The sequence below is a fragment of the Pseudopipra pipra genome, chromosome 19 (genome assembly GCF_036250125.1).
Source record: "Pseudopipra pipra isolate bDixPip1 chromosome 19, bDixPip1.hap1, whole genome shotgun sequence".
Lineage (NCBI taxonomy): Eukaryota > Metazoa > Chordata > Aves > Passeriformes > Pipridae > Pseudopipra > Pseudopipra pipra.
In genome coordinates, this window is record NC_087567.1 from 9,500,180 (window position 1) to 9,516,933 (window position 16,754).

General features: G+C 39.7%; 1 protein-coding gene across 3 annotated transcripts in view; it reads left to right on the plus strand.

The window, feature by feature from the left end:
- HELZ (helicase with zinc finger) overlaps positions 1-15,840 on the plus strand; it is an 83,411-nt gene extending 67,571 nt beyond the window's left edge. For all 3 annotated transcript variants that reach the window (XM_064676433.1, XM_064676434.1, XM_064676435.1), the window contains 9 exons: positions 1,597-1,648; positions 2,502-2,695; positions 5,052-5,259; positions 5,768-5,844; positions 6,034-6,607; positions 6,989-7,229; positions 8,384-8,897; positions 11,694-11,946; positions 15,155-15,840. In XM_064676433.1, the coding sequence (XP_064532503.1) occupies positions 1,597-1,648; positions 2,502-2,695; positions 5,052-5,259; positions 5,768-5,844; positions 6,034-6,607; positions 6,989-7,229; positions 8,384-8,897; positions 11,694-11,946; positions 15,155-15,483 (2,442 nt within the window). In that variant the 3' untranslated portion in view covers positions 15,484-15,840. The remainder of the gene's footprint in view (positions 1-1,596; positions 1,649-2,501; positions 2,696-5,051; positions 5,260-5,767; positions 5,845-6,033; positions 6,608-6,988; positions 7,230-8,383; positions 8,898-11,693; positions 11,947-15,154) is intronic.
- The last annotated feature ends 914 nt before the right edge of the window (positions 15,841-16,754 follow it).

A 16,754-nucleotide genomic window follows, 5' to 3' on the forward strand; every position in this document is an offset into this window, starting at 1 on the left:
CCAAAGGTGGAGCAGGTTTTTAGAGCAAACTGAGTGTGTCTGTGCTCCTGTGTTGTCAGTCAGCATCAGTTCTAGTGTAGGTTTAGGGCTTTTTGGGTGGGGACATGAACCTTGAGGTGAAAATCTTTGAGAAATGGCAACGATTAAGTTAATAACAGACTATTATAAAGTCATTAAGCCATCACAATTATGAAAAGAAAAAGATAAAAGAAAGGCAGCACCTCCCTTCCCCAGCTTACAGGTGGCCCCAGTTGACTTCTATTTACCATTCTGATCCTGGGATATGTTCATACTGTGACATGTCCTGTTCAACAGGACAGCTCTTCTTACAAACTTATGTAACTATTTGCTATTTCAGTTTTAAAAATATGACACCTATAAAATACAAGTCTGATAGGTTAGAACAGAGGTTTTTCAGATTTCTGCACTTAGAGCTTCACTGTGGCAGCATAACAGATACAGAAATGCCTCGTGCTGACCATGAGTGATTGAGGCATGTAACTCCTCTGGTTTTAGATTGAACCTTCCTCTGTTTGGTGAATAAACAGGCTTCTTTTCTTTAAGTGCTGCAGTGAAAAGCAATTATTATTTTATTTTTCAATAATTCATGTTTAAAATGAGGGGAAAATTCGAGGACCAGTTCTTTAATCTGTTTTATGCATGAGTCAACATTGTCAAACAACCTGTCTTTGTACCCTGACTAATTTGCTCAGACTGCTGGAAAACTGCCTAGACTTATCTCCTGGGCAGGGAAAGTTTTGCAGCATCAAAGCCTTTTTAGATTTATTTTAAACTTGTGAACATACTTAGGTCCAGATTAAGTAAAGTATTCCTCTCCTGCAAAGGACTTAAGAGCATACTGGCACTTGAATATGTGCTCACAGTTTATGAATATTAACTAATTAGTTGATGCTGGAAACTCATGAGCGTGCAGGAGGGATAACTCAGTTCTGTTAAAATCCTTTTCTAATGTACAATTCACCAAGGAAAAACAGTTTCCCCAGAGCACTGTGGTTCTTGGCTCTCCTATAATTTTACTTTTGGGGAGCAGTCACAGAGGAGCAAAAGTCCAGAGGCCAATAGATGGGATGGGGCAGGGAGACAATGTCTAAGGAGGTTGGGTGAACACCTGGGTAAAACTGGGAGAAGCTGCTTTGTCTTCAAGGTTCTTGAGCTGGAACCTGGAGGGGAAAATGGATCATGCTTCCCCTAAGAGCTGCCATGGCAGAGGAATCCTGAGGATTATGTTAGTACTGGATGCTGCTCCTGAAAAAAGTGAGACAGTGGAGAATGAAATGGTGAGGAAAGAAACTCAAAATATTTGCTGGAGCCCTCTTTGCATCTGGAAACAGGCCTTGGGAGAGTTTTCCCAGAGAGACTTGTAATGATTAATTGGATTAGTGGTATTTAATGTCCAGCTTTGTGAATTCATGGTGTCAGGTGGTGGAACTGGACAGGTGAATGTGTAAGAATAAACTGTTGGGCTGACTTCTTTCAAACTCCGTTTTGTGTTTAATTATAATGTTCACCTGAATAAACAGCTTTGGTTTATATAATAATGCAAAACATTGTAATTATTGTTTTTTTCCTTTAAAGGGCAAGGTCCACCATCACAACCAGAATGACCATTTCCCACCTGATGGAATGGGTAAGTATCTGCTGCTCCTGGAGGAATTCCTGAGCTCACACTGATATGGCTACAGTGACATTGATACTAGTTTGATATAAATGGAATATCTGGTCCTTTCTTTATTTGAAAGTCATTTAATTCTTGTGTGCATCTGGGAAACAGATTATAGGCTGTTAAATGGACATTTGGTATTTCTGAGGCTTTCCCTTTATAGGTGTTGTGTGCACTGACTTTGGAGCCTTAACACAGCATAATTGTTGGCCTCTTAAAAATGGCTGTATTTGAAATTCATACTGTAAAACCCTGTCCCAGTGTATTTGCACTAAAAGGGTTTGGACATTATATTGCAGACACTTTTTTATGGGGTACTTTGAACTTAAATTGTGCTGTCATATATCCAGATATTACCAATATTACCTTGCTTTGCAAGGTAGCATGCCACAGCTGAATAATTTTGTTATTAATTTGAAAAAGCATTAATTTAAAGCTTGTCTTCCCTGCTAAAGAAAAGAGGGTGATTTTAGTTTTTGATGCAGTGCTTAACAGCTCCTCTGACTGTCAGCATATTTAATTGGTTTGGGACGTTCTCTCATTAATGCACTTACCAGATACCTGTTTCTCTGTATCTCAACTCATATTTTCTGCCTCTTCAAATTTTTGATTTGATTAATGCTTTCTCTTGGTGTATCAGACCTGTGCTCTTAGAGAGTTTCACACAGGCTTTATAAAGATAGATGCTATCAGGATAAAAAAAAAAGAAGAAGAAAAGAAAAAAGAAAAAAAAAAAGAAAGAGTGGCTTCATGTTCTTTTTGTGTATATATCTTACTTTTTTGTGTATATATATCTTTTTTTTTTGGTCTTTCTTTCCAGTTCAGCCCAATCCTTCTGTTCTCATTGGAAATCCTATCCGAGCATTTACTCCTCCCCCTCCTCCTCTGGGACCTCACCCCAACCTGGGGAAATCTCCAAGTCCTGTTCAAAGGATAGATCCACACACTGGGACAAGTATTCTCTATGTACCTGCTGTCTATGGAGGAAATATGGTCATGTCTGTGCCTTTGCCTGTAAGAATTAATTTTGTGTTTTCCCCCCAACCCTCTCCTCAATTATTGTATGCACAAAATATATGGGAAAATCAGATAGTGAATTTATTGCAGGTTTATTCAGCACTTTACTTCAAATATATGGGCTTTGCTGGCTTTAGGAGTGGCAGTGCAGAGGACCACCAGAAAATAGGGACTTTAAAGCTTTGCTTGCACAAAATAACTCCAGGCAGCCTAAAAGCAATTCCATGTTCATGTAATTTGGTGTGTTTTAGGCACACCAGTGGAATCTGTGTGCCGTGACTCGAGACACCTGCCTCTGAATTATTGGCCCAGTTCAGTTCTTAATCATCAGAGAGACATCAGTGATTCACCCCCAGTTTGTTTCTCTTTATTGGCTTCACACAGTCTAAATTACCAGTTTTGGAATTCTGCAGTGCAAGGTGTCTGAAGTGAAGTGATAAGAAAAATAAGCATAATGGGATGTTTTTCCCTTCCAGAACCTCGTAGTGAACCAGTTTCCTCTCCAATCCCTTTCCTTAATGACATTTGGGAACAGAATGAAGATCTCTAATCAGGTCTTTTAGCCTACATTTATGCATGGAATTTTGGATTACAGATCAGACTGTCCCTCCAAAATTGCCACAAATTAAAGAAGCAGCCTCTGCTTTGTTGCTACCCTTCACAGTCACATATTCAGGGAGGAAAATGCAAGGAAAGAACAAAGGCTGCAAAAGCTTGTAATGTGTCTGTGTCGTGCACAACTCCTGAAAACTGTGGGAAGGACATGGAATTAAACACATGCACATGTATTTAATTCCTTTCATAATGCTAAATGTTGGGACACAGTTAACTTGGTTTTTTTCAATAATGCTCTGTTGTAATTTGGGTTATGGGTGCTGAATAGGGAACTTGCTGTAGTTTCAGTTGCATGTCTTAGATCAGCTGGCAGCTGTAAATTGGTTTTCTTTGCTAGGCCAAGGAATTTTCCTTTTTCCAAGCTTACTAGAAATCTGCATTTGATGAGTAAATTTAAATGCAATGAGAAGACCAGCAGCTGTATCTTTGTCATGCTTGCTCACATTATATTAATATCAAACCAAGGTAATTTAAAAAGCTCTGCCTTATTGTTCCAAGGTTAATATATTTTTTATGTATTTCCAATCAAAAGAAATGTATTAAAAATAAGTATTTTGAGCTCACCTTCCCTGAGGATGGATTTTTAAATAATTAAGTGGGAAGGCTGAGGTACTAATGAGACAGCTACATTTGAAAAGAGGCTCAGAGATGATTTGAGGTTGTACAGATGCAAGAGCAGCCTAAAGCTAAAGTTCAAAGTGCACATTTCAAGGGCAAATAGTAATTTAAAAAAAGAGTAGCGTGAAAGTTGTTACACTTGAAACAAGTAGGGACTGAAGTAAAACGTGTTTATGTTCATGTAAGATGAAATGATGTCTTTGCTTTGTTTAATGCAGTTCCCATAGCCAAGGTAAAAGCAGGAGGAGGTTGTGTGCTGTCATCACTGAGGGATGCTCTGGCAGCCTGAGTGGTGATTACTCTCCCTGCACTCGCCTCTGATTCATGTATTTTCCTCCTTTTAATAAATTCCCTACAGGGAGAGATTGAACTAATTTGATCCAGAGCTGTCTTCCTTTGCATTCCTTTCAGGAATAAAACTGAAACCGTTGTAAAAAAATCCAGGCTTTTATTACCTGCTTTCAGGAGGTGGATTTTACTTCAAATGTGCAATTCAGATGCAGCACAGGCACTTTGGAGCAGCCCTGTCATTCCTCACTTCTGGAGGGTCTTGGATTGTCCCAGTAGTCCTGTTAACTTCCCAGTAGTCCTGGTACCTTCACTAAGTGTGTCCTGGGTGCAGAGGAATGGCCTGGCTGCTCCTTCAGTGGTACAAAATCACACCAATGGATGCTAAAAGGTCTGTTCTTCAGGTCAGAGCCTTCTCCCTCTGTTCTTCCCCCCAAGCCACAACCCAGTGTCCGTTAGCTACAGGAGAAATGGATTTTTATTTTCTTGACCTTCATCCACATCTGTTTAATTACAGAAGAGATTAATCTAAAGTTTGTTGAGCTAAAATTTATCCATCAGTCTTTTCTCTCAGAATTTCGAAACCACTGAAAAAACCATGGGTTTTGATACAAAATTTTTTGCCCAGGATTGTCCTTCGAAATCTTTGCTGCCCTTACAGCTCTCCCTTTCCAACACCAGCTGTAGTTGTGTGTGAGTGTGTCAGGTCATCTGATGCACAGAAAACTGTTGTTTGACCTAATATCAGTGTGCTTGTTATTTCTCTGCCTTTAATGTACCCTAACAGGTTGCATCTCTCTCTTATTTTTTTTTTATTTTTTTCACTGTGTAGGTACCATGGACGGGGTATCAGGGTAGGTTTGCAGTCGACCCTCGACTCATTACTCATCAAGCAGCTATGGCATATAATATGAACCTGTTACAGGCACATGGGCGTGGGTCTCCTATCCCTTATGGCCTGGGGCATCACTCTCCAGTTAACATGGGCCAGCAGCAGCTCCAGCATCAGGAAAAGGAGCAGCACGAACAAAATCGAAATGGTCAGTGGTTGAAATGGCAGTGAAAATTGGTCTGGTTTTGAGAGTTTTGTGCTTTAAATTACTTCATGATTGTACTTTACAATATCCTTTAAATAGGGTATTTTTATTTCCTTCCTTGGCCCTTTTCTCCCTGATGGAGGGATCTACAGAGTTGGGTAAAGAATGTGAGATTTGCCATTACAAATAGAATAACTCAGATACTGTGAGATTCAGAGGAGGAAGTAATGGAAGCTGGGGAGGGTGTTGAGGGTATAATTGTTCCATCTCTGTTCTGCAGTACAACTGCTGATGTTATTTGCAATTAAGTTGGAAGAACTACTTAGTGATGATTAATGAACAAAGTGCAGAGATTACAGGAAAAGTGTTATTTAGGTAAATGATATTAAGTGTCTGTGGTGCTGTAAATGCTATACTAATAAGTCTAAATTTTCCTGTGTCTGGCAAAAAAAAAAAATCCCAAAATAATAATTTTTCTATTGAAACTAAATGATTTTGTAAATGTTTTTAGGTAAAAGTGAAAATGCTGCTGGACCTGAAATCAGTAAAATTCGAACACCTGAGAAGAAACCTCTGGAATCCAAGCAGGTGGGTTTCTCTTGTCTGGGTTTGTGGTTTGGTTTTGGGTTTGTTTGTTTATTTGTTCATTTGATTTTGTGTGTTTGTTTTTTAATATTCTCTCTTTTAATGAGCTTAGTCATTACTGAAATGGTTTTGTTTGTTTGTTTGTTTGTTTTTAATGTGGATTTCCAAAAGTTTTCCTTCTCTTTTCTGCAGGTTGATTTAGAAGCCAGTTCTCAGCAGAGGAGCCCCGAGTCCCGTTCCGGTGTTGGTTTTCCCAACGCTAAATTCCACCGCAAAGAGAATCCCAACCCCAGGCAGCTGAACCTCCACCTCACCCCGCCCCACTCCCAGTTTGCAGTTCCCAACCGCCACTTCCAGCACCTCTCCCAGCTCCCCAGGCAGCCGTATCCTCTGCAGCAGCAGCAGCAGCAAAACCTTTTAAGTCAGCAGCAAAATCACTTGCCTGACCAAGCAAACCAAATGCCACCCCAGCAGAGCCAGGTAGTTCAGCAGCATAACCATTTGAATCAGCAGCCTCCACAACCTTCACAGCTTTCCCCTGCTTACCAGGCAGGCCCCAGCCAGTCTTTTTTTAATAATCCAATTCCCCACCGACCACATTCTCCTGCTGTAGATGCTGTGATTTCAGAACAACACCCCCCACCTCTGTTACAAGAAGTCAATAATCCTTTGAGGCCTCTTGCACAGCACAACCCCGTTCTGCCAACCCACTTGAACAACTTCATTGAAGAGAATCCATCAGGAATGCCCTTAGGGGACACTTTAGGTAGGTGACTTTTCTTTATTTAAATTCAGAGTGTGCAATTATAAGTACATTGAAGTGAAAATGAAGGAGGTATTTACCTTTTTCAGGCATATTGCTCTGAATTGGGTCATTGTTGGGTTAGTTTCCATAAGTAATGTCATTGAGCATAATTTGCTGCTTCAGGCATGTTTGAATATTCAGCACTTTATTAGAAGATTCATGTTTATATGATTTTCCATATGATTTAAATAACCAGGTTATACACTGCAATGCAGTTAGTATATAATAGGCCCTGGAATATACTGTTTAAAAAGTATTCTTTTTTTTTTTTTTCTTTTTCTGACATAAAGATCTTTAAAAAAGGGCATTAGATAAAATTTTTTTTTAAAACTATTTTTGTAGATCGTATGCATGGAAATGTAGCTTTGGAAACAATAAGGCAGCAACAACAAGCCAGGTTACAGCAATGGAATGAACATAATGCCTATCTCAGTCAAGGCACTATTCCATATCAACACCATCACCATCCTCATCTACCACATCTTCCTCAGCAACCAATTGGATTACATCAACAGCAGCAAGTTAGGGCAAACTGGAAACTTGCCAGTAATACAGAAGATGAAACAGAGGCAACATATTCAAGGTATTTGTTTACTGAGTCATCAGAGCTTGTGTAAAATTGAGCAGTGGGCACCTATCTGTAACACTGTGATCAAGTGCAAGGCACTTAAAGGTATTGCTTTTTGCTGCTGTTATTATGAAGGTTAAAATAGTTGGCAGGCTGACTTACAACTGTGCTTTTATTATGTGTTATGCTTTGTTCTGTTAGTATATTGGGTAGTAAAGCTGCAGTGGAAAAATATTTTCGTGGAGCTTTTCAGTGTTGTGTTTATGGAGTAAGGAATGGGTAGAGAGCAACAACCTCGTGTTTTTATAAAAGAGGTGTCTGAGTGTAGTTAAGGCCTCTTTAAGTTGTAAATTCTTCAATTTTAAGTCGCAAGTCTCAGATTTATGTGCTGGAAAGCAAACAAACCAACCCCTCCCCAAACATTGCTCCCCAGTGAAACCTAAATTTTTCTTTTCAAAAACCCTTTGCTTTTAAAAGCAAAAAAATGCTTGTATTTGAGATGGAGCATTAGGGGGCAAGAAAGGAAGCGGTTGAATGTCAACAGAAAAATGGTTCCAGTGGTCATCAACTTTGATCATGTGTATTGTAAAGGCTGGATTTTTAAATTGCCTCTGTTTACTGTCATCTCCCACTATGCTTTCCTTTCCATCTGGGTTGTTAGAGCCATGGTAAAGCATCTAAATGCCCTCTTATCTGACTCTTTGAAGTGCTGAATTGAATATTCTTGACCTTTTGAGGAAGTTTGAAGGTATATTGTGCAAGCGAGGGGAATCCCTGATTGTTCTGGCTTTTGGCTTGTAAGGGGTTAAAATTTTCCTTAACTATGTGAACTTTTTACCCTGTGTAGTAAAGCAGGAAATCCTTCCCTTAGTTGTCTCTTAAGGGATAACAAAAAATTGATTCTTCTGGCCGAAAAGGAAATCTCATGAGTTATTAAAACTTTGAGATGATTCAGGTGGGTATTTCATCCAATTAATCCTCTCGTGCCTGATTTCTGATTGCTCAGTCCCATCCTTTGAAGTTAGGGGTCAGTAAGCCCAAAGATGAGAATATTTAAGTGCAGTGGTTTGTGCTTTTGAGTTTTTTCCGCCTCAAAAAAGAGTGGGATTTCAGCAAAACTTTTTTTTTTCTTTTTTTTTTTTCTTGATCCATTTATTCTGTCGATGCAGATTCCAGGATTTGCTCCGAGAACTGTCCCACCGTGATCCAGGTGAAAGTCGGGACTTGGCCGAGATGCCCCCCCCTCAGTCGAGACTGTTGCAATACAGACAAGTGCAGCCCCGGAGCCCACCAGCACTCCCTTCTCCTTCCTGCAACTCCAACCACAGTGCTCACTTCCCCACCTTCACTGAAAACAACAGAGACATTGAACTGCCCAGTAACCCAGCATTTCAGCAGCATTTACCCCAAATATACAACCCCCCTTTCTCAATGCCATCCGAACATATAACCCCATCTCCCTTGAAATACCTGCAACCTGATGGATCCTGGACTTATGCTAACCTACAGCAGAACCACCTTATGGGGCAGGGCTTTCACTATGGGATACCTCCACTGCCCCACAGGTCGCAGCAAAACCCTTTTATACAAATCCAGAACCATCAGCACGCGGTCGGTCAGGAGCCATTTCACCCCCTCGCGTCTCGAGCAGTATCTGCCTCTTCGCTCCACAGCTTAGAAGAGGTAGGTGGAGGTGTTTGCTCTTGTCTGCTGTGCAGTTGTCACGTTGTTTCACTCTCAGATTGCACTGTGGAGTGGTCAGGGATGCCCAGCACCTCAGGCATTAACAGCTCCCACTGGGAGTTCCTGGGAGGCGGAGCCGTTCTTTGCTCTTCACCCTGGGCAGGTTCCTGGTTCTGGGCACTGCAGGTGTAACATTTTCTCTGCAAAGTGGGAAGTCTTGGCTTTTTGAGTGTTACTCAGAGTTTTCTTGCTGGGTCTCTGCCTGTCGTTTATCTGGGGTGAGATTTAACCCAGCCCAGGTGACAGCTCAGGAGGTGACTCCGGACAGGCAGCGCAAAGGAACCGGACGGTCGGCTCAGTGTGGAACTCTGAGTGTGGTTGAGCTACAAACTTGAGACCAGAGCTGGACAGGTGTTTCACTCTGATTTAATAAATCCCACCCTTCCTGAACTAATCTGATATCAAGCCATTTTGTGTGTTTGGGGGGCTCAGAGTGCTGGGAATCAGTGCAGAGATACCCAGCTGTGCTGCTTGAATCTGGGTCCAGCACCAGCCACAGCTGGCTCTGTCCCTCTCCATGTTCTCTTGTCCTGGACTCCAAGGAGGTGTATTATGGGATGCAGACTATGCCAGCACATATAACTAGGACAGGTCACATTTTAAACAGGAGGTTTTAAATCCCTGTTGGAATACAGAGTGCTGAGAAGTGTATGATATGTAGACATGGAATACCCTGGTTGCATTCCAGGAATGCCAGAATTAATATTCACACTGACTGCATGTAATCCAGTATTTGTACCTAAGTGATGTATTTCTGTTAAAGTTTTTACAGAAGCCGTGGGGGGAGCCCTCCTCATCACTATCTCACATAATACATATTTAATTTAATTGTCTTTTGGCTTCTGAAAATAGAAAATATTTAGTTTATGAGCCTGAGCAAAATAACTAAAATTGAATTCCAGTGCATTTTACAAATTTCTGTCTTATATAGATCCAGAGAGGTTAATGGAGTCCTCAGGCCCAGCTAGAGCTGTAGTAAGGTTTGAATTTATAGACATTTAGAAATTTGATGTCTCAGTCCATTAAGTCATCCCACCTTGTATAAAATCTTATACTTTGTGACAAGACTTACTGCTGTCAGTACAGCAGGATGCAGGAACAATGTCTTTTCAGCAGTAATAAACCAATAAATATTCCTATAGAGCTTGTGACAGCTCCTGCTATCTGAAGACAAATAGAGTGAGCCTTTATGTAATTAGTGCAAATTCGGTTTAGTTGTTATTTTTTCTTCCTTTCAAAATATGTGACAGAAATGCCAAATGCAGTAAAAGTATTCCAAGACAGAGACTTGCCTGTAAACTTCCCAAAACTACTGGTCCAGCTGGTAGGTGGGACCAAAGAATGCACAAGGAAATCAAAGTGTGGTTTTAGGTGTATTTTTAACAGACCTCCCTCATCCAAGGCAGTTGTCAGGGCAGTTTTCTTGACTTTTGGTATCCTCACTAAACTCTTTTCTCCATCACTATTTATAAAACTGTTAATTGACTTGATACTTGAAAGCTTTTGCTTGTGTTTAGTCAAACCAGATCTGAACTGCACATCAAAGGGAATACTGAAGTTATTCTGTCTGGTTCTGTACTTGCAAGTGTCCAGAATTTTGATAAATTCCTGCCTGCTTACCAAAATTGCCCGTTAAACTCAATAAATGTATATTTTCTGGGTATGATTTGGGCAGTAGCTTATGAATTTTTAAGGTTTTTTTTGTTGTTGTTGAAGAAAACCCTCAGGAGAGTAGAGTGTCAGGATATGCAAGTGTTGATCCCTTGATTATGGTGACTAAAATAAGATATAACAGTTTTCTTTCATGCACTTTTTTCCCCTGTCTGTTTTTTGTGGACGATACAGTAACAACATTGGGGCACTGCAAACAAGTTATTTGATGTTTATTTAGCTAATTTCTTATGGCATTTCATTAGGATGTTTTCTTTTTTCCTTTTACCAAGTATAGATTTATCTGTATGACTTTTCTGTTATTGATGCTCATTAGTCAGTGCAGAAGGGAGAAAATACTGTATGTTCATTTTTAAAAATAAACTGTAATATAGCAGACTTAGTTTAAATCTTGAGAAAGTTTAGAGAGCCCTTAAATCTGAACTTTTGAAGTCCACAGGTTAATTAATGGAGCTCCTGCCATTTTCATCTCCGTGATCTGCAGGGTTTACAGGTCATTTCTGTGCTTTCAGATAAAATTCTCTGCATTATTTCTCCCGAGGGCAGAGGCTTCTCCAGAGTATTTGTTTGTGTACATTCACAACATCCAGTGTACAAATGTATCCTGCTCCCCCAGATCCTGCTATACAAGTCGCTAATTTATCCTTTGGAAAAGGAAAAGCCATTTTTTTTCCTGGCTACACTGTAAGAACATTTTTCTCTCGCTCTTATGTGCTTCTGTGCTTTCTTTGCTTCATCTGTAAATGCTGGGTATCTTCCTCCTCACTGTGTGATCCATCGCCCACGTAGGACTGTGAGATGTAAAGGCTGATGAGAATTAAGGAATCTCACTTGATGTTCTTTGCAGTTGCTTTAAAATTCTCTATTTTGTGTGATCAAAACAACTTTATCAGTGACTGCAATATCCAACATATAACTTGAAATGCATGAGATTTTTTTCTAAATGCAGAGGACTTTTTTTTTTGGTAAGACATTTCAGGGGAAAAAATTGAGTGGGGAAATGGTGTTTGATACATCAATAAGAGCAAAAGGCCATTTCTTGTTTTGTGTTTTTTTTGTTCACAGTATGAACCAAGAGGACCAGGCAGGCCGTTGTACCAAAGAAGAATCTCCTCTAGTTCAGTCCAGGCTTGTTCTGAAGAATTAAACACTCCTCAAGACAGTCTTGGTCAGTGTAAAGAGCTTCAGGACCACAGTAACCAGTCATCGTTCAACTACTCCTCACCTGAGTTGTGGGTGAACTCCTCCTCCTCTGCCCCGTACCCAAACATTCCATGCAACGGAGCCAGCAGAGCAGTTCCACCCCGGGAGTTGTTAGGTGGGTACCCTGGGATCTCTGCTGGAAGGACACAGTTTAAGCTGCAGTGACCAAGGCTAAGTGAAAGAGTTGGTTGTGGGTTTTTTTCTCACAACATGTTTTCTGCCATTTCTTGATTTCTCATTTCTTGAAGTATTTGTTGTTTCAGCAGTTAAAGGTTTGGAATAATCCTGGTTTTGTTTGCCATCTTGTTCCCATCCTGCTGCTGCCTAAAGAATACTGTGAGCATTCTCCATGTCCTAAATCAATGCTGCTCCTTAGTCCTCTCCAAAAGCTCCAGTAAACCCAAATAGTCTCTTACAGTGGTTTCAAGTGCAGCTGAGTTTTTGCTGAGAGGAGCTAAGGTGACTGGTGGGATTTATTTGCAAGATAGATTATTTGTTCCCAGATTCAGTGATATTTGGTGTTGATATTACAGTCTGGGGGAGCAGCACATAAACTGAATTAGTACTCTCAGCGTTTCTCCCAGTAAATTCTGGTACTTCATCAAAGTAGTGACGAGTTTAAATTCTCTCTCACCGTGGAACAATCTCAGTGGAACGTGGCTTCCCTGGTGGTAGGAGCAGTGCTGATTGATTGAGCAGACAGAAACTAAATTAACTTTTCAGAGGTGAAAAAAAAGCTGTGAGCAGAGAGTTGGAGCAGTGCAACTATTCTTCTGTTCTCGGTACTTTCAGTGGTTGTGAAAAACAAAATAACCAGGATAGTACAGTTTCTTCTCCTTGACTTTGCTTTAAGAATCTCCAGTGGTAATTTAAAAACAAGATTAGTAAAAATATGAACAATATCCCAGTGTGGATATTAAAACCACTTAATAATGCAGAATTATTTATAGGATGGTTCTTTTTGGCCTTAAAAGATCTAATTGCTTTTGATGAAGCTTTATAAACCTAAAACATCTTATAATGTTACAGTGATTGTGAAGTAGAAACAAGCAGTGTAGAGTGAATGAAAAAAGCTGTTTATATTAGCAACAGCACTTGAGAGTTAAGTTCCTAATTTGCCTTTTAATTTCCAAAATGTGAAAATGTTATTTTGCAAACCCATGTGTATGGCAGCATCTTTTGTTCAAAACTTCAAGCTCAGGGCACCTCCTTCAATCTATTTCTGTTTTTACTGAAAATCAAGGAGCTGAATGCACAGTGTTATATGACATTCATCACTGGAGTTGCTCCCTAGACTGGTGGTTATCTAATAGTGGTTATCTAATAGGAGCTCAGGAACCCTGGCAAGGTTACTTTGGGATCAGCCAGTGCCACATTTCCTTGCTTTAATGTAAAGTGTTTGTGAGTAAAGTCTGCAGAGGACAGATGTGTGTGTAAAAAGTACCAAATCCCTACATTTGCTGTCAAATAGTAAATTCTAAACGAAAAGGTCAAGTTCTGACTAGTGACTGCTTTTGCTATGAAAATACTTTTTGCTGGAGTTAAGAGTGGTTTCTGTTTTGTAAATAAGTGTATATGAATAGTGCCCATATCTAGTGGTTCATGCAAACACATCTCCATTTTCTGGCTGCTGTGCTTTCCCACATTCACAGCTCAGTGCCTGTGATGATCATATTTACAGCCCAAATGTGTTTTATGGAGCTGAGGGTTAATGACCAGTAACTGCACTGTTTGTCGTTACCATTGATTTTTATCCATGAAATAAAACCCCCTGAGAATGTGAGGCTGGGAAATAATCCTGTGCCTGCATTTTTTGCTGGAGAGGGACCCTGATCCAGACTGTCCAAGGGCTGATCTCTCCTGTACATCAGGAATGGCTGAGGCACCACTGTTGGATTGGATCAGGATGGATTTATGGAGGGCAAGGGGAGCTGCTGTGAATTCCTCAGGGTCATTACATGCAGGCACTTCCCAAAATTGCAGTTGGAGAGTTTGATATGCATTGCTTTTTCTGTTGATAGAAAGAAAATGATTTAAGTTCTTACTCAAGATGTTTATTTCATATTTTTTCTTCTGTTGGACGCCTCAACCACACACAGCTTTCACCTCTGGCCCCGCTTGTCATTACTTGTCTTCTCTTGAGTGCTGTGGTTATTTTTGGGAGGTTTTTCTGCTCGTGGTCTGGGTTGTTTGGTTTTTGTTGAATCATAGCAACCCTAGCAAAACTGCTTTGCTTATGTTCTTTCCATAGTCATTCTCCTGTGAGTTGATGATGGGGGTTTTTTGCTTTGTAAAAATCAGAAGGCCGTGTGCGACCCTTCCAGCGAGAAAATTAACTATATACTTTGTTTTCCTACTTTTGCACTCATTTGGTGGTACATTTTTATATGTACACTTTAAAAATAATGTTATAGGGTTAAAGATTGAAATAATTACAGAATAGATGTGCTGTCCAGCTCTTAGACTATTACAGATAGAACATTTACCTGTTTCATCAGTGTAGAGTTTCTGTAGTTGTGTGACACAGCAGAATTCTCAGACAAAGTAAGGTACCCCATTAGGATTCAGGAAATTCACTTGAAAGCAGTTTTATACCTCTGGTTTAAAGCACCATTTTTTCTGATAGTTACAGAAGTTGTTAAATGTGGAGCAAGAACATATCAATTAGCAGGAATGCATTCAGCCTAAAATACCAATAATTAGTTTCTTGGCATTCAGGACTCTGAATTGCTGTTGGAGAATGAATTATATATGGTGCTGTAAATTTTAATTTTAGCCTATTAAGCTATAAAGCAAGAGGAATGAAATACTCTTTGTGCTGTCTCAGTGGATAAAGTGCTTAAATTAGAGTAGATCCCACAGGGAAGCAGCTTACCTTCCGTGCACCGGGTAAATCCGCTGGGCGGAATTGCGGGTTCGGTGTTCCGGGCTGTGGGCACCCACGGAGAGGGTGTTTAACACTGGCATTCCTGGGGTGTTGGTGGCAAGGATAGGGCACAATCCGACAGTGGGAATGAAACTGGGCACCTCCAAGACCAGCTTGGAGCAACCTGGGCTAGTGGAAGGTGTCCCTGCCCGTGGCAGGGGGGGTGGAATGAGATGAGCTTTAAGGTTCCTTCCAAGCCAAACCATCCCCTGCTTATCTGAGTCTGTGAACTTAATAATAATGTTCAAGGACACAGAGTGACTAAACACAGAAAATTGGTGGTGTGGGAGGTGATTTCGAGTTTCAGTACCCCCAGTACTTATTTTGGGGTTACCTCAGGTAGATTTACTACGTCAGAGCCTTTCGCTTACCCACGCTCTGCTTCCTCCTCCCGCAGCTCCACCCAAGACAGCGAAGCCCCCCGAGGAACACCTGAAGGCCGAGAACATCCAGCTCTCCAACTCCTTCAACTACAACGTGCTCCAGCATCTGGGCCAGTTCCCACCTCTCATGCCCAACAAGCAGCTGGTGGAGTCCAACAGCAGCAGCCCCCAGCCCGCCGGGAGCAAGCCCGTCATGTCCTACGCGAGCGCCCTGCGGGCCCCCCCGAAGCCCAAACCCCCTCCTGAGCAGACAAAAAAGAACAGCGACCCTTTGTCCTTGTTTCAGGAACTTAGCCTAGGTAGTTCATCAGGTAGCAATGGCTTTTACTCCTATTTTAAATAATCAGATTATTTTTTTTAGAGAGAATTTAATTTTTATTTGTGTCCGTAGATCTAAGGTAGTTGGGGCTTCACCTGTAGTTGCAAATATTCCCTTTGTTTATATTAGTAAATATATCCTCACTTAATTGCTTTGCTGCTAGACTTGCAACTAATTTTTTTTTTTTTAATTATATTCCATTATTTTGCATTTTTTGATGTGGGTCGGGTTTTTGGAAGCTTTTCTGTAGGAAAACACACACGTGTTATTTTTTAATTTGTGTAATGTTAATGATATGTTGCATTAAACTAGCAGCTGAGAGATTACCTGTACAACTTGAAAAAAAGGAAAAAAAAAAAGGAAAAACTAAAAAAGACAAAAAAAAAAGTTTGTCTAAATTGTATTTAAGAAGATTGTAAGTAGCATTTACATTTATTCAATAACATTAGCATACTATGCTGGGTTTCTGTACCAGAAATGGCCAGTTAATGTAAAAATGTATGTTATTTCTGCTTAAATTCATTTAATTTTTTTTTTTTTAAATAAAGGTGCAGCATCTTCTAAATAATTTCAGTTTTATCAGCTTTTTTGTGAAGGGATGCTGCATTCTCAGACTTTTATAGTTTTAGATTCTGTATGATGTGGTATTGTATTTTCCATCCACTGTAGGGTAAAGTAAAGGCATTCTTTGCAGACACCTATGCCATTGTTTGGAAACATTCAGATAAAAGTATTGATATACTTTAAAAAAAAAATAAAAAAAAAAAAAGAAAAAAGGAAAAAAATTAACAAAAAAAGCCCAAAAAAACTCTACATTTTATTTTTGGACAAGCTAGTAATATAAGCTTGTTTGAAAAGTTAATTTGATAGGTTTTTTAAATGAATCATGAAGCTGAAAATAAATTTTTAGGTATGTTGGTGCTTAGTAGATTTAATAACTATTTTAAAAAAAAATGCGTGAATTTAGTAAAAGACTTTTTTTGTTTGTTTGTTTAATTTTTTTTTTTCCACTATGCATGTGTAAATGTTTGTAATCTGGCTTTTTCCTCCCCTTTCTCCAGTGGTATAAAAGAATTGTGCCGCTTTAATTTTTTTTTTTTTGGTTTTTTTTTTTTTTTTTTTTGGGGTTTTGTTTTTTTTTTCCGGTAAAACTTTTGGTACATTATTTGATGTTTACATTAAAATGTGACATTATACAAGGAAATTCAGATATTTTGCTAACTGTTTTGTTTGAGGAACATCATTAAAGAAGAGATTTAATGTTTGTCAAAGCTGTATCCAAATTTAATCGAGAC